The sequence below is a fragment of the Pristiophorus japonicus genome, chromosome 15, assembly GCF_044704955.1.
Source record: "Pristiophorus japonicus isolate sPriJap1 chromosome 15, sPriJap1.hap1, whole genome shotgun sequence".
In the NCBI taxonomy this organism is placed as follows: domain Eukaryota; kingdom Metazoa; phylum Chordata; class Chondrichthyes; family Pristiophoridae; genus Pristiophorus; species Pristiophorus japonicus.
The window spans coordinates 177,714,328-177,734,571 of NC_091991.1; the positions used below are offsets into that span (position 1 = coordinate 177,714,328).

The 20,244-nt window shown below is 48.6% G+C and overlaps 2 protein-coding genes across 2 annotated transcripts in view; both read right to left on the minus strand.

Annotated features, from left to right (window-relative positions):
• Positions 1-7,051, minus strand: part of mad1l1 (mitotic arrest deficient 1 like 1) — a 614,071-nt gene extending 607,020 nt beyond the window's left edge. The window contains exon 1 of the mRNA XM_070856648.1: positions 6,942-7,051. The gene's annotated coding sequence lies outside the window, so the exon portion shown is untranslated. The remainder of the gene's footprint in view (positions 1-6,941) is intronic.
• Positions 7,052-9,255: 2,204 nt separating this feature from the next.
• mrm2 (mitochondrial rRNA methyltransferase 2) lies at positions 9,256-20,131 on the minus strand. Its single transcript, XM_070901340.1, has 3 exons — positions 19,979-20,131; positions 16,267-16,550; positions 9,256-11,204 (listed from the first exon to the last, which is right to left on the minus strand). Exons 2-3 carry the CDS (start codon positions 16,538-16,540, stop codon positions 10,780-10,782), a joined length of 699 nt encoding a protein of 232 aa, XP_070757441.1. The 5' UTR covers positions 16,541-16,550; positions 19,979-20,131; the 3' UTR covers positions 9,256-10,779.
• Between the last annotated feature and the right edge of the window lie 113 nt (positions 20,132-20,244).

Sequence of the window (20,244 nt, forward strand, 5' to 3'; positions counted from 1 at the left end):
AACCTGAGGAAGGACATTCTTGCTATTGAGGGAGTGCAGCGAAGGTTCACCAGACTGATTCCCGGGATGGCGGGGCTGACCTATCAAGAAAGACTGGATCAACTGGGCTTGTATTCACTGGAGTTCAGAAGAATGAGAGGGGACCTCATAGAAACATATAAAATTCTGACGGGGTTAGACAGGTTAGATGCAGGAAGAATGTTCCCAATGTTGGGGAAGTCCAGAACCAGGGGTCACAGTCTAAGGATAAGGGGTAAGCCATTTAGGACCGAGATGCGGAGGAACTTCTTCACCCAGAGAGTGGTGAACCTGTGGAATTCTCTACCACAGAAAGTTGTTGAGGCCAATTCACTAAATATATTCAAAAAGGAGTTAGATGAGGTCCTTACTGCTAGGGGGATCAAGGGGTATGGCGAGAAAGCAGGAATGGGGTACTGAAGTTGAATGTTCAGCCATGAACTCATTGAATGGCGGTGCAGGCTAGAAGGGCCGAATGGCCTACTCCTGCACCTATTTTCTATGTTTCTATGTTTCTATGTTTCTATCTCAAACCTCCCATCCTCTTCAAACCGCACAAAGAAGGTTACAGCGTCCACATCGAAGGATTAATGATTTAATGTAATCACAGCAGTTGATTATCACAAAAACAACTTACACGTACATAGCACCTTTAATGTAGTAAAACATCCCAGGGTGCTTATTACACGAACAAACTATTTCTAGGATTTCAATCTGGAAGGAAAAAAACTTGCATTTACATCGCGGCTTTCACGACCTCAGGGCTTCCCAAAGACCTTCCCAAAGACCTTTACAGCCAATTAAGTCTTTTTGAAGTGTAGTCACTGTTGTAATGTAGATAACACAACAGCCAATTTGTGCACAACAAAGATCCCACAAACAGCAACGTGATAACGACCAGATAATCTGTTTTAGTGCTCTTGGTTGAGGAATCATTATAGGCAGTCCCTCGAAATGAGGATGACTTGCTTCCACGCCAAAAAAGGATGAGTTCACAGGTATTTCAATGAAGGACCTAATATTCCAGGTCCTGAACTACATCCTGAAGGATGGAAGATGCCTGTTTTTTTAAAGATTTTTTTTAACATGTGGTGGCCGTTGCACACCAGCCACCACACAAGCTTGATATATCACCAACGATGTCTCCGCAAAAGCCTGCAAATCCCCTGGGAGGACAGACGCACCAACATCAGTGTCCTCGACCAGGCTAACATCCCCAGTATTGAAGCACTGATCACACTCGATCAGCTTCGCTGGGCAGGTCACATAGTTCACATGCCAGATACAAGACTCCCTGAGCAAATGCTTTATGCGGAGCTCCTTCATGGTAAACGAGCCAAAGGAGGACAGCGGAAACATTATAAGGACACCCTCAAAGCCTCCCTGGTAAAGTGCGACATCACCACTGACACCTGGGAGACCCTGGCCGAAGACCGCCCGAGGTGGAGAAAGTACATCCGGAAGGGCGTTGAGCTCTTTGAGTCTCAATGCAAAGAGCACAAAGAGGCCAGGCGCAGGCTGCGGAAGGAGTGCGCAACAAACCATCCCCACCGAACCCTTCCCCCAACAAATGTCTGTCCCACCTGTGACAGGGTCTGTGGCTCTCGTATCAGACTGTTCAGCTGACACAGGCTTGACAGATAAATATTGGCCAAATCCCCTGCTCTTCTTCAAAATAGCATCATGGAATCTGTAACATCCACTTGAGGAGATAGACAGAGCCTCGTTTTAACATCTCATCTGCAGCACTCCCTCAGTACTGCACTGGGAATGCCGTCCAAGATTATAGGCTCAAGTCTCAGGAGAGAAACAGTGATTTATGGACATCCTTAAGAGTATCTGAAACTTAAGCACACTTTCAGACAACTTTATTTTTTATCTATCCGGTGCTGCTGTTTATCCAATAACTTTCTTTTTAAAGAAACTACGACATTTCTACGTAGAGAAAGTAGTCTTACACCATTATTGATCATTAATTTACCTCTATATGTCCCAAGAGTAGGTAGTTTAATTTACATGCCAAGCATTAAATATAAATGTTGAACTCTAATTAATCATCTCTGGCAAAATTAAAACAGCCCAACGGTGAGCACCTGGATATACAAGCACGCGATACTATCAGTGACAGAACCTAGGATATTGCAGCCTCCCCAAAAGGGCAAAAACTTAAAACAATGTCCCCGCAACTGCTCCGATACACCTCCTTAGGGGGAACAATCACTGATAGAAACCGGAGAATACATTATCAACACACTCAGGCGTGATGTGAAAGGTGCAAATGTAGAGAACTAGAAAGCAGAGACAGGGAATCACCAGCACAGACAGGCAGTAGGACACACAAACATTACAATTTACTTTAGAATGAGATTTCGGGCGGACGTTAAAGATACCACATCACTATTTTGAAGAAGAGCAGGGGAGTTCACCCCAGTGTCCTGGCCAATATTTATCAACCAATATAAATTTTTTTTAAAACAGATTATCTGGTCATGTCATTGCTGTTTGCAGGACCTCGCTGAGCGCAAATTGGCTGCCATATTTCCAACAGTGACTACACTTCAAAAAATAACTTCATTGGCTGTAAAGCTCTTTGGGACACTGCAACCAGGTAAGGTGCTATATAAATGCAAGTTCAGTCTTTCTTTTACCGAGTCCCTTGCAAGAAATTCCATACCTGCGCCAAACATTCACCTCCTCAAAAATCATCATCATCATCATAAGCGGTCCCTCGTATCGAGGATGACTTGCTTCCACGCCAAAAAGGATGAGTTCACAGGTGTTTCAATGAAAATAAGTCTCTGTGGACATGCAGCTCTCTGCTGCGCTAAGAACCGCTTCTGAGAGGACTTTCTACAGTATGCAGAGTTGTTATAAAGACGACACATTTCAGTTGCTTGTCAGCAGTAACTTATGATATTAATATGGATATACCACCCTCCTTCAAACAAGTGCAAGTGTGCAGTACACTGAACCACGAAAAGAACAAAAGCTTCAAAGTATTTAAGCAGTTTATTTTTATACCAACAGTACCTTTTAACATAGAAACAGAAAATAGGTGCAGGAATAGGTCATTCGGCCCTTCGAGCCTGCACCACCGTTCAATATGATCATGGCTGATCATGCAACTTCAGTACCCCGTTCCTGCTTTCTCTCCATACCCCTTGATCCCTTTTGCCGTAAGGGCCACATCTAACCCCCTTTTGAATATATCTAACGAACTGGCCTCAACAAAATTCCACAGGTTCACAATTCTCTGAAAGAAGTTTCTCCTCATCTCAGTCCTAAATGGCCTACCCCTTATCCTAAGACTATGTCCCCTGGTTCTGGACTTCCCCAACATTGGGAACATTCTTCCCGCATCTAACCTGTCCAGTCCCGTCAGAATCTTATATGTTTCTATGAGATCCCCTCTCATCCTTCTAAACTCCAGTGAATAAAGGCCCAGTTGTTCCAGTCTCTTCTCATATGACAGCCCAGCCATCCCTGGAATCAGTCTGGTGAACCTTCGCTGCACTCCCTCAATAGCAAGAACGTCCTTCCTCAGACTAGGAGACGAAAACTAACACAATATTCCAGGTGAGGCCTCACTAAGGCCCTGTACAACTGCAGTAAGACCTCCCTGCTTCTATATTCAAATCCCCTAGCTATGAAGGCCAACATACCATTTGCCTTCTTCACCGCCTGCTGTACCTGCGTGCCCACTTTCAGTGACTGATGAACCATGACACCCAGGTCTCGTTGCATCTCCCCTTTTCCTCGTCTGCCGCCATTCAGATAATATTCTGCCTTCGTGTTTTTGTCCCCAAAATGGATAACCTCACATTTATCCACATTATACTGCATCTGCCATGCATTTGCCCACTCACCTAACCTGTCCAAGTCACCCTGCAGCCTCTTAGCGTCCCCCTCACAGCTCACACTGCCACCCAGTTTAGTGTCATCTGCAAACTTGGAGATATTACACTCTATTCCTTCATCCAAATCGTTAATGTATATTGTAAAGAGCTGGGGTCCCAGCACTGAACCCTGCGGCACTCCACTAGTCACTGCCTGCCATTCTGAAAAGGACCCGTTTATTCCTACTCTTTGCTTCCTGTCTGCCAATCAGTTCTCTATCTACGTTAACAGTTACATTTTCCGCTGTTTGATCCTGTCGGTGCTAAAATACCTAGGGTGCAGATCCACAGGCACCAACTGCCCTCCCAACCTCCCAACAGCCCCACAGCCCCACATGGCCATTCTTCATTTATGACCGTGTGTCAGTAGGCTATTTGACATGGGGCTGGAAGAATAGTAAATTCAACTGTCCTTATTACACGCACACACTATTTGCATCAGAAACTTTTAACAAGCCTGTTCAATGCTTTCCCCCACAACGATGAATGAGATGGTAGACGGGTGCATATTGCCTGTGATCAATTTTTAAACTACCACACTTGCTAGACATCAGTGCAGGAGTTCCTCGTGGCAATGTCCTAGGCCCAACTATCTTTAGCTGCTTCATCAATGACCTCCCCTCCATCATAAGGTCAGACATAGTGATGTTCGCTGATAATCTCAGTGTTCAGTTCCATTCGCAACACCGCAGATAATGAAGTAGCCCACGTCCAAATGCAGCAAGACCTGGACGACATTCAGGATTGGGCTAAGTGGCAAGTAACATTCACGCCACACAAGTGGCATGTATTGACTATCTCCAACAAGTGAGAGTCTAACCACCGCCCCATGATATTCAACGGCATTACCATCGCCAAATGCCCCTTAATCAACATTCTGGGGGTCACCATTGACCAGAAACTTAACTGGACCAGCCACATAAACACTGTGACAACTAGAGCAGGTCAGAGGCTGGGTATTTTGTGGCATCTGTCTCACCTCCTTTCCACCATCTAAGGCATAAATCAGGAGTGTGATGGAATACTCTCTACTTGCCTGGATGAGTGCAGCTCCAACACTCGAGTAGCTCAACACCATCCAGGACAAAGCAACCCGCTTGATCGGCACTCCCTCCACCACTGACACACCGTGGCTGTAGTGTGTACCATCTATAAGATGCACTGCAGCCACTCACCAAGGCTTCTTCGACGTGCCGCCCAAACCCGCGACCTCCACCACCTAGAAGGACAAGGGCAGCAAGCGCACGGGAACACCACCACCTCCAAGTTCCCTTCCAAGTCGTGCACCATCCTGACTTGGAAATATATCGCCGTTCCTTCATCGCCGCTGGGTCAAAATCCTGAAACTCCCTTCCGAACAGCACTGTACAGGAGTGGGCAAAGGAGAAGTTTCAAGGACACCCTCAAAGCATCCTTGATAAAGTGCAACATCCCCACCGGCACCTGGGAATTCCTTACCCAAGACGGCCCAAAATGGAGGAAGAGCATCCATCATCATCATAGGCGGTCCCTCGAAACGAGGATGACTTGCTTCCATGCCAAAAAAAGGATGAGTTCACAGGTGTTTCGAATGAAGAATCCGAACTACATCCTCAAAGGTGGAAGATGCCTTTGCGTGGATTTTTTTAACGTGTGGTGGCCGTTGCACACCAGCCATCACATGGGCTTGACAGAGCTAGGTCTGGTCCAGTGGCAAGGATTACCCAAGTCAACCAGAGACCTGCTCTGCTGCACGGACCTAGTGCGCACACATATTGCAGTGTGGGCTGGCCTGTGCTGTCCCTGGGCCTCGATCACATCCCTCAGTCTCTCACTGCCCCTTCGCCCCGATCTCGCTGCTCCTGCTGTACCTGCCCACGATCCAATCACCGACCTGGACCTTGCTGACATCCCTCTTCGCTGCCGTCGCCCTCCTGCACCAGCTCGCGCTGTACCTTGTAGTAGTATGCCTTCACGCCACTCCCTGGGCCGCACATCGCTCCTTTTATGCCCCCGACCTGCCGCTGATGGTGGTTTCTCACAGGTCAGGGCCTCTACATCCAGGTGGGCGTTGAGCACCTCGAGTCTAGTCACTGAGAGCATGCAGAAATCAAGCGCAGACAGTGGAAGATGTGTGCGGCATACCATGCTCCCCACCCACCCTTTCCTTCAACCGCTGTCTGCCCAACCTGCTACAGAGACTGTAATTCCCGTATTCGACTGTACAGCCATCTGAGAACTCAGGTGAGAGAGAGGGGGGCAGAGGGGAAGGGGCAGGGTGCAGGGCGACAGAGGGGGGGGCATGGCGGCGGGGGCAGGACGATGGGAGGGGGGGCAATGCCCAGAGGGAGGGGGTGAAGGCAGTGCCGGGGGGGGAGGGCAGTGCCTAGGGGGGGATGGGGCAGTGCCCCCCGGGGGGGGGGGGGGGGAAGGATGGGGAAGGGGCAGTGTTCAGGGGGAGGGGACAGTGTCCGGGGGGGTGGGGGAAGGGGGGAGGGGGCAGTGTTCGGGGGGAAGGGGGCAGTGCCCACGGGGGGGGAGGGGGAGGGCAGTGCCCGAGGGCGAGGGCAGTGCCCGGGGGGGAAGGGGGAGGGGACAGTGCCCGGGGGGAGAAGGGAGGGGACAGTGCCCGGGGGGAAGGGGGAGGGGGCAGTGCCCGGGGGAGAAGGGAGGGGACAGTGCCCGGGGGGAAGGGGGAGGGGGCAGTGCCCGTGCCCGAGGGGCGAGGGGGGACAGTGCCCGGGGGGAAGGGGGAGGGGGCAGTGCCCGGGGGGAGAGGGCAGTGCCTGGGGGGAGAGGGCAGTGCCTGGGGGCGAGGGAGGACAGTGCCCGGGGGGGGGAGGAGGGAGGGGGGGTGGAGGGAGAGGGCAGTGCCCGATGGGAGGGGGGGGGGTGTGGAGGGAGAGGGCAGTGCCCGAGGGCGAGGGGGGGGGGCAGTGCCCGGGGGGAAGGGGGAGGGGACAGTGCCTGGGGGGAGGAAGTTCCGCTGACCCTGAGCTTGACCGGCAGATCGAGCCTCCCTGAGCAGCTGACGGCGGCCTGATTTACCTCACGGCCGCCCCTGCAGTGGGCCAACTGTTGTCCGCTGCCCGCGCGCTGTCTCGCGCGCTTGGATCTCCCTCCTTGCCGGCTCGCTCCACTCCCCCAATCCCGCGAGATCTCCGGCCCCAGCGCCAAGGTCTTACCGCTCTCCACCTAACAGATGCGCACGCGCAATCCCAACACAATACCGTAATGATCCGAATAGAGGCATCCACTCCTCTCCCCATCTTCTCTTCATCATCATTCTTTCTCGTCTTCAACCCTCACAATCATAAGAATAGAATAATTAGGAGCTGGAGTCGGCCATTCGGCCCCCCGAGCCTGCTCCACCATTCAATACGATTTTGCCTGATCTTCTACCTCAACTCCACTTTCCTGCACTGTCGCCATATCCCTTGATTCGGGGTGGGTGGGACTGATTTACCGCACGCTCTTTCCGCTGTCTGCGCTTGATTTCTGCATGCTCTCGGCATTGAGACTCGAGGAGCTCAGCGCCCTCCCGGATGCACTTCTTCCACTTAGGGCGGTCTTGGGCCAGGGACTCCCAGATATCAGTGGGGATGTCGCACTCAACGACTATCTGTCCCACCTGTGACAGAGTCTGTGGCTTTCGTATTGGACTGTTCAGCCACCAAAGAACTCACTTCAGGAGTGGAAGCAAGTCTTCCTCGATTCCGAGCAGCTGCCTATGATGATGATGATGATGATAATATTCAAAAATCTAATGATCTCTGTTGAGACTGAGCCTCCACAGCCCTCCAGGATAGGGAATTCCAAAGATTCAGCACCCTCTGAGTGAAGAAGTTTCTCCTCATCTCAGTCCTAAATGGCCGACCCCTTATTCTGAGACTGTGACCCCTGGATCTCGACTCTCCAGCCTCTTGAATCACACATAGAATGTACAGCACAGATACTGGCCAGAAATAGAAACAGAAAATGCTGAAAACCACGCAGCAGGTCAGGCAGCATTAGCGGTGAGAGAAACAGAGTTCATTTTTCAGGTCAATGACCTTTAGAAACATAGAAACATAGAAAATAGGTGCAGGAGTAGGCCATTTGGCCCTTCGAGCCTGCACCGCCATTCAATGAGTTCATGGCTGAACATGCAACTTCAGTAACTTTCGGCCCACTCGTTAGTACTGACGTTTATGCTCCACAGGAACCTCCACCCACCCCTCTTCATCTCACCCTCTCAACATAACCTTTTATTCCTTTCTCCCTCATGTTTCATAGAACTAGAATCAAATAACTTTACCGCACAAAAGGAGACCATTGGACCCATCTGTGCCGGCTAATGTTTACCCATGCTATTTGCCTCAATTCTTTGTGGTACTGAGTTCCACATTCTCACCACTCTCTGGGTAAATAAGTTTCTCTATAATTTGGCTTTGGATTCCCCCCACAAGTGGAAACATTTTGTCTACGTCCATATTTCCACTATCCTTTGTGTGAAGACATGCTTCCTGACATCACCCCTGAACGGCCTGGCTCTAATTTTAAAGTTATGCCCTCTTGTTCTGAACTCTCCACCAGAGGGAATAGTTTCTCTCTTGCTGAGGTGCAGGGCTCAGAACTGATGCAGTCTAACCAGAGATTCATACAACTGTGAGAGCACTTCCACCCCTTAGTATTTCAGCTCCATTGAGAGACGTGAGGCATTGCTTTAGTGACTGAATAATGAAGTTTTTTCTCACATTCTATGATTCTGCATTCTTAGTGCATTTTCCAGCATTTTGGAGTATATTGTGAGTCAGACTTTGAAGCCAAAATAATTAATTTTAGATAGATTACAGATGTATCAAATTTGATTTTTGTACCATCAGAAAGTAATATACAGCCAGTATAACACATCTGGACTACATATATGTAGTTTCCACAGCTGAATAAGAAAATGGTTGAAGATAAATGATATAACATTATAATGCAAATAGCATTAAAAGAAATACATATATTCATACAAACTCAGGATGTTATAAAGCGCTTTACAGGCAATGTACTTTTGAAGTGTAGTGACTGTTGTAATGTAATACAATACACAAAGCAAGGTCCCACAAACATCAATGTGACAAGATCATCTGTTTTAGTGATGTTGGTTGAGGGATAAATATTGGCCAGGACACCAGGGAGAACTTCCCTGCTCCTCTTCAAAATAATGCCATTGAATCTTTTACATCCACTTGGATAAACGTCTCATCCAAAAGTCAGTACCTCCGTCAGTGCAGCGCTCCCACAGTACGGCACTGGAGTGTCAGCCTAGATTTTATGCTCCAGTCTCTGGAGCGGGACTTGAACCTACAACTTTTTGACTCAAGAGGCAAGAGTGCCACCCACTGAGCCACAGCTGACACCGAACAGGACAGCGATTTTTACTTCTGTAACAGTCAACATCAGAAAGATATCTCAATGCATTTTACACATATTGTATACGGTTCTGCGAGAGCTTTCCAGTGCCTGTGAACCTCGACTGTGAGCGCTGCCAGGCTATTCAACTATTAAAGGCATCACAGCTGAGCCTGACCCATCCTGACCTGATGCCCACACTTTCCAGGTGATGAATATAGCTGATTATTCCCCACCTTCACCCAGGGGCACTGAGGCCAATTGTGCACCCCTCACTGCCACTCCGGTGAGGTTAGCACACACCTGGAACCTTCTAACCTATATACCCCACAAGGAAAGTCCACACAATGTTTCTTTAAGTAATAGTCTTTGGTGTACGCTACCACTGAGTCAAGGATGACATCTAAAGGCTACATGAGCATTGGACAACTGCCATGTATGGGTTTGAGCCCTTGCTTAATGAACAGCAGATTCCAATCATAGAAATTTACAGCACGGAAGGAGGCTATTTCGGCCCATCGTGTCCGTGCTGGCCAACAAACAGCTATCCAGCCGTATCCCACTTTCCAGTTCTCGGTCCGTAGCCCTGTCCGTTACAGCACTTCAAGTGCACTTCCAAGTAAATTTTAAATGTGATGAGGGTTTCTGTCTCGACCACAATCAGTGAAGTTCACCATAAAATGTATGATAACAATACACTGCATCAAATATAAACAAGGGGCCAACAGAACATGGTGTAGTAGTACGACATGCCAACTAGACAGCCGTGGCTCAGTGGGCAGCACACTCGCCTCTGAGTCAGAAGGTTTGGGGTCAAGTCCCACTACAGAGACTGGATCACATAAATCCAGGCTGACACCTCAGTGGAGTACTGAGGGAGCACTGCACTGTCAGAGGTGCCGTCTTTCAGATGAGACGTTAAACCAAGGCCCCGTCTGCCCTCTCAGGTGGACGTAAAAAGATCCCGTGGCACTATTTGGAAGAAGAGCTGGGGATTTCTCTCTGGTGCCTTGTCAATATTGATCCCTCAAGCAACATCTAAAACAGATGATCTGGTCACTTATCGCAATGCTGTTTGTGGGATCTTGCTGTATGCAAATTGGGTGCCACGTTTCTGACATTACAGCAATGACTACACTTCAAAAATACTTAACTGGTTGTAAAGCACTTTGATACGACCCGAGGTCATGAAAGGCGCTATATAAATGCAAGTTCTTTCTTTTCGAATCCTTCATTTGTAGTCAGTTGGCTGACTAAACCCTGAGGGAGAATTTTTATTCTCGAGAAATATCGGGAGAAATACCCGGGTTCCTGCGCATCTCCTCGCAACGGATTACAGTGTAGCAATGTCCAAGAACTATGCGGTGGATTATCAGCCTGGACATGAGGGGGGAGAACTGCTGAAGGGAGGTGAGGAAATATAAATGAATGAACAGTCCTCCAGATTGTTAGATTGCAATGGAGGTTTCCTTGTGCATAAACCAGTCTTTGTCGCTCAGAAGCGTCAGCTTTTCCTGTAGCGTTTTGCCAGAAAGTAGATCTCCGACGACTCCTTCCTGCTCGCCGCCGGTTTCAAAGTCTTCACCTCCTCAAAGAGTGCGGCGAGTCGGTTTTGGAGCAGGCGGCTGTGAGCCCCGTCCCAGAATTTGCAGAGCAAGGTACCGCCAGGAGCCAGGACCCTCTCGGCCAGCTCCAGGACGCACAGGCACAGCTCGGCCAGGCGCTGCTGGTCCAGCTCGCGGATGCCGCTGGCGTTGGGCGCCACGTCGCTGAGGATCACCTGAGCCTCCCCCGCCGGCAGGGTCTCCTGGATTCTGGCCCAAACTACGGGCTCCTGGAGGTCCGAATGAGGCAGGAAGACAGCGCCATCCAATGGCGGGATGTGCAAAAGGTCGACTCCCACAACAAAGCCCACGGGAGCCTTCGGATCTGGACAGGATTGGGGGAGGGGGTGGGAAATGAAATGAAAATCGTCAACCATCCAGAATAAATAAAGGGAAAACGCCGTTATGTTTTGAGACAGGCCTATTTGTCACACACAACAATCAATAACTAATTCGTCAGCCAGTAGCTCAGTGGCTAGCACACTCGCCTCTGAGTCAGAAGGTTGTGGATTCAAGTCCCACTCCAGGGCACAAAATCTAGGCTGACACTCCCAGTGCAGTGCTGAGGGAGCGCTGCACTGTTGGAGGTGCCTTTCAGATGAGAAGTTAAACTGAGGCCCATCTGCTCTCTCATGTGGCTGGATAAGATCACACGGCATTATTTCGAAGAAGAGCAGAGGAGTCACCTCCCCCCCACCCCGCCCCCCTCCAATCCCGGCCAATATTTATTCCTCAATCAACATCACTAAAATTAAAATTAAAATTAAAACGTAGGACCTCAAAAGTAGTAATCTCAGGATTGCTACCAGTGCCACGTGCTAGTCAGAGTAGGAATCGCAGGATAGCTCAGATGAATACGTGGCTTGAGCAGTGGTGCAGCAGGGAGGGATTCAAATTCCTGAGGCATTGGAACCGGTTCTGGGGGAGGTGGGACCAGTACAAACCGGACGGTCTGCACCTAGGCAGGACCGGAACCAATGTCCTAGGGGGACTGTTTGCTACTGCTGTTGGGGAGGAGTTAAACTAATATGGCAGGGGGATGGGAACCAATGCAGGGAAACAAAAAGGAGACAAAAGCAAAAGACAGAAAGGAGATGAGTAAAAGTGGAGGGCAGAGAAACCCAAGGCAAAAAACAAAAAGGGCCACTGAATGTAAAGGGGCTGCAGGAGGGGTCAAAACTAAAAATCATGGTTTAAAAACTAGTATGAAAACACTCTACCTAAATGCACGCTGCATTCGAAATAAAGTAAATGTGTGGAAGAAAGAATCTATGAATCCATGGCTTATGGTAAAGGGAAGGGTTAAATTCTGTTTTTGCTATATTTGAAGAAATGATAGGACTAGAACAACACCCACACTTTTTAGCCTTAAAACTTAGAAATGTAATTAAATGACTATCCGGTATTAAAAGGGAGTCTCCTGATATTCTGCTTATCAGACTGTGAACAGGGAGAAACTATGCCAGGACAGATAGAGTGTGTGCCTCCCGAGACGACCTTTGTACTCACGGAACTAATGAATAAGATTCCTTTTCTATTTCTGTATTCTATTTCTGTATAAAGATAGGGACAATTTGTTTGTACAGGAGAGTTTTCTGCCTTGGTACGGTCCAAGCAGGCTCTCCGAGATATCTCGCTTTTTAAAATAAAATTCTCTCGATGCACGACTCCGCCTGAGTTAATTAACTTAGAAATTTCCTCGACAAAATGAGTTGACAGCACAAATCATTACAAATGGGTATGATTTGATGGCCATTACAGAAACGTGGTTGCAGAGGGGCCAAGACTGGGAATTAAACATATAGGGGTATCTGACAATTCGGAAAGATAGACAAGAAGGGAAAGGAGGTGGGATAGCTCTGTTAATAAAGGATGATATCAGGGCAGTTGTGAGAGATGATATTGGCTCTAATGAACAAAATGTTGAATCATTGTGGGTGGAGATTAGAGATAGTAAGGGGAAAAAGTCACTGGTGGGCGTAGTTTATAGGCCCCCAAATAATAACTTCACAGTGGGGTGGGCAATAATCAAGGGAATAATGGAGGCACGTGAAAAAGAAACGGCAGTAATCATGGGGGATTTTAACCTACATATCGATTGGTCAAATCAAATCGCACGGGGTAGCCTGGAGGAGGAATTCATAGAATGCATACGGGATTGTTTCTTAGAACAGTATGTTACAGAACCTACAAGGGAGCAAGCTATCTTAGATCTGGTCCTGTGTAATGAGACAGGAATAATAAACGATCTCCGAGTAAAAGATCCTCTCGTTTTGAGTGATCACTGTATGGTTCAATTTGTAATACAGATTGAGGGTGAGGAAGTAGTGTCTCAAACGAGCGTACTATGCTTAAACAAAGGGGACTACAGTGGGACGAAGGCAGAGTTGGCTAAAGTAGACTGGAAACACAGATAAAACGGTGGCACAATTGAGGAACAGTGGAGGACTTTTAAGGAGCTCTTTCATAGTGCTCAACAAAAATATATTCCAGTGAAAAAGAAGGGCGGTAAGAGAAGGGATAACCAGTTGTGGATAACCAAGGAAATAAAGGAGAGTATCAAATTAAAAACCAATGAGTATAAGGTGGCCAAGGTTAGTGGGAAAACAGAAGATTGAGAAAATTTTAAACGACAGCAAAGAATGACTAAGAAAGCAATAAAGAAAGGAAAGATAGATTACGAAGGTAAACTTGCTCAAAACATAAAAACGGATAGTAAAAGCTTTTACAGATATATGAAACGGAAAAGAGTGACTAAAGTAAATGTTGGTCCCTTAGAAGATGAGAAGGGGGATTTAATAATGGGAAATGTGGAAATGGCTGAGACCTTAAACAATTATTTTGCTTCGGTCTTCACAGTGGAAGACACAGAAACCATGCCAGAAATTGCTGGTCACAGGAATGTGGGAAGGAAGGACCTGGAGACAATCACGATCACTAGGGGGGTAGTGCTGGACAGGCTAATGGGACTCAAGGTAGACAAGTCCCCTGGTCCTGATGAAATGCTTCCCAGGGTATTAAAAGAGATGGCGGAAGTTATAGCAGATGGATTCGTTATAATCTACCAAAATTCTCTGGACTCTGGGGAGGTACCAGCGGATTGGAAAGCAGCTAATGTAATGCCTCTGTTTAAAAAAGGGGGCAGACAAAAGGCAGGTAACTATAGGCTGGTTAGTTTAACATCTGTAGTGGGGAAAATGCTTGAAACTATCATTAAGGAAGAAATAGCGGGACATCTAGATAGGAATAGTGCAATCAAGCAGACGCAACATGGATTCATGAAGGGGAAATCATGTTTAACTAATTTACTGGAATTCTTTGAGGATATAACGAGCATGGTGGATAGAGGTGTACCGATGGATGTGGTGTATTTAGATTTTCAAAAGGCATTCGATAAGGTGCCACACAAAAGGTTACTGCAGAAGATAAAGGTACGCGGAGTCAGTGGAAATGTATTAGCATAAATAGAGAATTGGCTGGCTAACAGAAAGCAGAGAGTCGGGATAAATGGGTCCTTTTCAGGTTGGAAATCGGTGGTTAGTGGTGTGCCACAGGGATCGGTGCTGGGACCACAACTGTTTACAATATACATAGATGACCTGGAAGAGGGGACAGAGTGTAGTGTAACAAAATTTGCAGATGACACAAAGATTAGTGGGAAAGCGGGTTGTGTAGAGGACACAGAGAGGCTGCAAAGAGATTTAGATAGGTTAAGCGAATGGGCTAAGGTTTGGCAGATGGAATACAATGTCGGAAAGTGTGAGGTCATCCACCTTGAGAAAAAAAACTGTAAAAGGGAATATTATTTGAATGGGGAGAAATTTCAACATGCTGCGGTGCAGAGGGACCTGGGGGTCCTTGTGCATGAAACTCTTTTAGAAGGTCCTTGTGCATGAATCCCAAAAAAGTTAGTTTGCAGGTGCAACAGGTAATCAGGAAAGCGAATGAAATGTTGGCCTTCATTGCGAGAGGGATGGAGTACAAAAGCAGGGAGGTCCTTCTGCAACTGTATAGGGTATTGGTGAGGCCGCACCTGGAGTACTGCATGCAGTTTTGGTTACCTTACTTAAGGAAGGATATACTAGCTTTGGAGGGGGTACAGAGACGATTCACTAGGCTGATTCTGGAGATGAGGGGGTTACCTTATGATGATAGATTGAGTAGACTGGGTCTTTACTCGTTGGAGTTCAGAAGGATGAGGGGTGATCTTATAGAAACAGTTAAAATAATGAAAGGGATAGACAAGATAGAGGCAGAGAGGTTGTTTCCACTGGTCGGGGAGACTAGAACTAGGGGGCACAGCCTCAAAATACGGGGGAGCCAATTTAAAACAGAGTTGAGAAGGAATTTCTTCTCCCAGAGGGTTGTGAATCTGTGGAATTCTCTGCCCAAGGAAGCAGTTGAGGCTAGCTCATTGAATGTATTCAAGTCACAGATAGATAGATTTTTAACCAATAAGAGAATTAAGGGTTATGGGGAGCGGGCAGGTAAGTGGAGCTGAGTCCACGGCCAGATCAGCCATGATCTTGTTGAATGGCGGAGCAGGCTCGAGGGGCTAGATGGCCTACTCCTGTTCCTAATTCTTATGTTCTTATGTAAAACAGATTATCTGGTCACTATCACATTGCTGTTTGTGGGAGCTTACTGTGGGCAAATTGGCGGCCATGTTTCCTATGTTACAACAGTGACTACACTCCAAAAGTACTTCATTGGCTGTCATCTCATCGGCGGTCCCTCGAACGAGGATGACTTGCTTCCACGAGTTCACAGATGTTTCAATGAAGGACCTGATGTTCCAAATTTGAACTCCAATTGAGGGGGTGGAAGACGCCTGTGCGTGAATTTTTTAAACGTGTGGTGACCGTTGCACACCAGCCACCACACGGGCTTGTCAGAGCTAGGCCTTGGTCCAGTGGCAAGGATTAACCAAGATGCCTGGAGACCTGCTCTGTTGCACGGACTTAGCGCGCGCACATATCGCAGTGTGGGCTGGCCCGTGCTGCCCCGGGCCCTCGGCTCTTCTGGGGCCCCGTGCCCTCATCTGTCGCACCTCCGCCACAAACACTCGCCGCTCATCCGCCCCGACCTTCCCAATCCTCTGTACCCGGGCCCTGCCGATGTTCCTGCCCACGCTCCAAAATGGCTGTAAAGCACTTTGGGATGTCCTGAGCTCATGAAATACTGACATACTCCCGGGAACCTCCTGAAAATACTGGCACAGTGCCTTGCCCTAAAGTCGAAATGACAGAGCCAATTGATTGTGGAGACGGTGATGAAACAGCAGCAGAAATGATGTGCTATTAAATCAACAAATACAGTTGCAGTTCCCCCTCCCCGAGGGTTCATCCCCGCCACAGATTTGATTGCCTCAGTTGCACCTCACTCACCGGAGGCGGTGGCGTTGACCCTGTGAACCGCGACCTGGCTCCAGGCACCAGGTGCCGCGCCGCAGTCAATCACACTGGTCCCCGGCCGCAGGATGCCGTGCTTCTCATCGATCTCCAGCAGCTTAAACGCGCTCCGACAGCGGTAGTTTTGTTGCCGGGCAGATTTCACGTACGGGTCCCTCAGTTGCCTCGCCAACCACCTCTGCTCGGCCGGAGTTTTTCTCAGCAGTTCCGCTGTTGTGTGAAGCAGACGGCACTGAACCCGAGAGATCATAGCACCGTGTCTAAATAATGGGGAGAATAAACACACCTTAATACTTCCGGGGCATCTTTTGCTTTTTAATATCAGGGGGGGTCGCACTCCCTCCATTTTGCTCCCTAATTCCACCATCTCTCCCTCTGCCTCTTCCCCCTCGGACAGATTCCACTCAGCAACAGGTCAAGTGAGTTGGAGAACTCAGCAGAGTGGAGGGTGTGTGCAACAACAACTTGTATTTAAATAGCGACTTTAACGTAGTACCAATGCTGGTCAACAAGACTCAGTAAGGAATCTTCTTCGGAAGATGCCTGTGCAAGAATTCTTTTAACGTGTGGTGGCCGTTGCACACCAACTACCACACGGGCTCGACAGAGCTAGGTCTTGGTCCAATGACAAGGGGACTGGAGACCAGGCTCAGCTGCATACGCCTAGTACACACACACACACACACACACTCCTACTGTCCTAATTCTATGATTGCAACAGCGACTACACTCCAAAAAAGCACTTAATTGGCTGTAAAGCATTTTGGGATGCCCTGAGGTGGTGAAAGACCCTGTATTAAAAATGCACAATTCTGTTTTTTCTATGGAAGGCCTGGGAGAATCAGTGACCTTTCACCCCTGACTGGGGGCCCTGGGCTGGGGGGTGGACGGGGGGGGGGGGGGAGTGAATGGGGATCGAGTGGCCAGCCCAAATCCCACAGCATCAGGCTCAGAGAGCAGCAGGCCCGAGGCATCTGCACCATCCCTAGCCTAGCAACGGCCGCGATCACCAGGTCCGAGCCGCTCTCTCCCTCCAAACCTTCTCCGGCATCGACCGGCCCAGCACACTCACTGTGCCCACCACCAGGTTGTGCATCTTCCGCTGCTTCCATGCTCCTGGATGCGGGTGCGGGTGACAGAGGTTTGGAAGAGTTGCCGTTTACGTAGGGTGGAACGCGGGAGACCGGCGAGGAGCATGCGGGAGTTGTGCAAAGGCACGGGCAAAAGTCTCAGCAGCATTGATGGAACTGGGGCAGAGGTGGTTTCGTTGGTGGTTAAATCTGCAGTTTGGTCACATAGCAACAGTGAGTGTATTCAGTCAGCGATTGGTTGTGTGGAAAGTTCTGTATTTCTGTAACCTCCTCCAGCCCTACAACCCTCCGAAATATCTGCCCTCCTCCAATTCTGGCCTCTTGCCGATCCCCAATTTTCATCGCTCGACCATTGCCGGCCGTGCTTTCAGCAGCCTTGGCCCTAAACTCTGAAATTCCCTCCCTAAACCTCGCCCCCTCTCTCTCCTCTGAGACGCTCCTTAAAACCTATCTCTTGTCCTAATATGTCCTTATGTGGCCCGGTGTCAAATTTTGCCAGACTATGCTCCTGTGAAGCACCCTGGCACATGTTGGCTATGTTAAACATAGAAAATAGGTGCAGGAGTAGGCCTTTCGGCCCTTCGAGCCTGCACCACCATTCAATGAGTTCATGGCTGAACATGCAACTTCAGTACCCCATTCCTGCTTTCTTGCCATACTCCTTGATTCCCCTAGTAGTAAGGACTGCATCTAACTCCTTTTAAAATATATTTAGTGAATTGGCCTCAACAACTTTCTGTGGTAGAGAATTCCACAGGTTCACCACTCTCTGGGTGAAGAAGTTTCTCCTCATCTCGGTCCTAAATGGCTTACCCCTTATCCTTAGACTGTGACCCCTGGTTCTGGACTTCCCCAACATTGGGAACATTCTTCCTGCATCTAACCTGTCTAAACCCATCAGAATTTTAAACGTTTCTATGAGATCCCCTTATTCTTCTGAACTCTAGTGAATACAAGCCCAGTTGATCCAGTCTTTCTTGATATGTCAGTCCCACCATCCCGGGAATCAGTCTGGTGAACCTTTGCTGCACTCCCTCAATAGCAAGAATGTCCTTCCTCAAGTTAGGAGACCAAAACTGTACACAATACTCCAGGTGTGGCCTCACCAAGGCCCTGTATAACTGTAGCAACACCTCCCTGCCCCTGTACTCAAATCCCCTCGCTATGAAGGCCAACGTGCCATTTGCTTTCTTAACCGCCTGCTGTACCTGCATGCCAACCTTCAATGACTGATGTACCATGACACCCAGGTCTCGTTGCACCTCCCCTTTTCCTAATCTGTCACCATTCAGATAATAGTCTGTCTCTGTTTTTACCACCAAAGTGGATAACCTCACATTTATCCACATTATACTTCATCTGCCATGCATTTGCCCACTCACCTAACCTATCCAAGTCGCTCTGCAGCCTCATAGCATCCTCCTCGCAGCTCACACTGCCACCCAACTTTGTGTCATCCGCAAATTTGGAGATACTACATTTAATCCCCTCGTCTAAATCATTAATGTACAATGTAAACAGCTGGGGCCCCAGCACAGAACCTTGCGGCACCCCACTAGTCACTGCCTGCCATTCTGAAAAGTACCCATTTACTCCTACTCTTTGCTTCCTGTCTGCCAACCAGTTCTCAATCCACGTCAGCACACTACCCCCAATCCCAAGGCGCCATATAAATGCAAGTTGTTTTGTTTTAGTCATTCCTGGGATGTGGGAGTCGCTGGCGAGGCCGGCATTTATTGCCCATCCCTAACTACCTTTGAGAAGGTGGTGGTGAGACGCCTTCTTGAACCGCTGCAGTCCGTGTGGTGAAGGATCTGAGGCATGGATGATGTACAGAAGACACCTCAAGTCGCTGGAGATATATCACCAACGATGTCTCCGCAAGATCCTGCAAATCCCCTGGGAGGACAGGCGCACCAGTGTCCTCGCCCAGGCTAACAGCCCCAGTGTTGAAGCACTGACCACACTCGATCAGCTTCGCTGGGCAGGCCACATAGTTCGCATGACAGACACGAGACTCCCTAAGCACATGCTTTATGCGGAACTCCTTCATGGCAAACGAGCCAAAGGTGGGCAGCGGAAACGTTACAAGGACACCCTCAAAGCCTCCCTGGTAAAGTGCGACATCACCACTGACACCTGGGAGACCCTGGCCGAAGACAGCCCGAGGTGGAGAAAGTTCATCCAGGAGGGCATTGAGCTCTTCGAATCTCAACGCTGAGAGCGTGAAGAGGTCACGCGCAGACAGCGGAAGGAGCGTGCGGCAAACCAGTCCCATCCAACCCTTCCCTCGACGAATGTTTGTCCCACCTTTAACAGGGTCTGTGGCTCTCGTATTGGACTATTCAACCATCACAGAACTCACTTTCGGAGTGGAAGCAAGTCCTCCTCGATTCCGAGGGACTGCCTATGATGATGATGATGATGAGGTACTCTCACAGTGCTGTTCGGGAGGGAGCTCCAGGGTTTTGACCCAGCGACAATGAAGGAACAAGAGACAGTTGAGAGGATCTGGCTCGTGTCAGATTATTATAGCAATGTTCGATGGGGAGATGAAGTACTTTAACATAAATATATAAAACAAACCGGGCCTTTACCTGTCGGTACGATGGCAAATGTTGTAAACAGAGCTGGACCCCGGGCTCCCCGAGTCACACCCAAATCTCCCTCCTAGGAAACAAAACCTCACCGCCCAAAACCAACCTCACAATCTCTGGCCGAGCCGCCCGCTCCGCAATAAATCCAGAATAAAAGATTTATATCCTTCAATAAATATACACATTTAAAACGTATTCGCTCGGTTCTCAGATATTGGAGATACAGAAATAAAATTCTGTGCAAAATGCATTTCAGCGCGCGACCC

What these genes read in the sequence shown, in the direction of transcription:
- mrm2 (XM_070901340.1), bottom strand. Translation starts at nt 16,540, where the DNA reads ATGATCTCTCGGGTTCAGTGCCGTCTGCTTCACACAACAGCGGAACTG. An exon ending in GGTCAACGCCACCGCCTCCG is followed by an intron (nt 11,205 to 16,266) that starts GTGAGTGAGGTG and finishes AATCCTGTCCAG; the next exon opens with ATCCGAAGGCTCCCGTGGGC.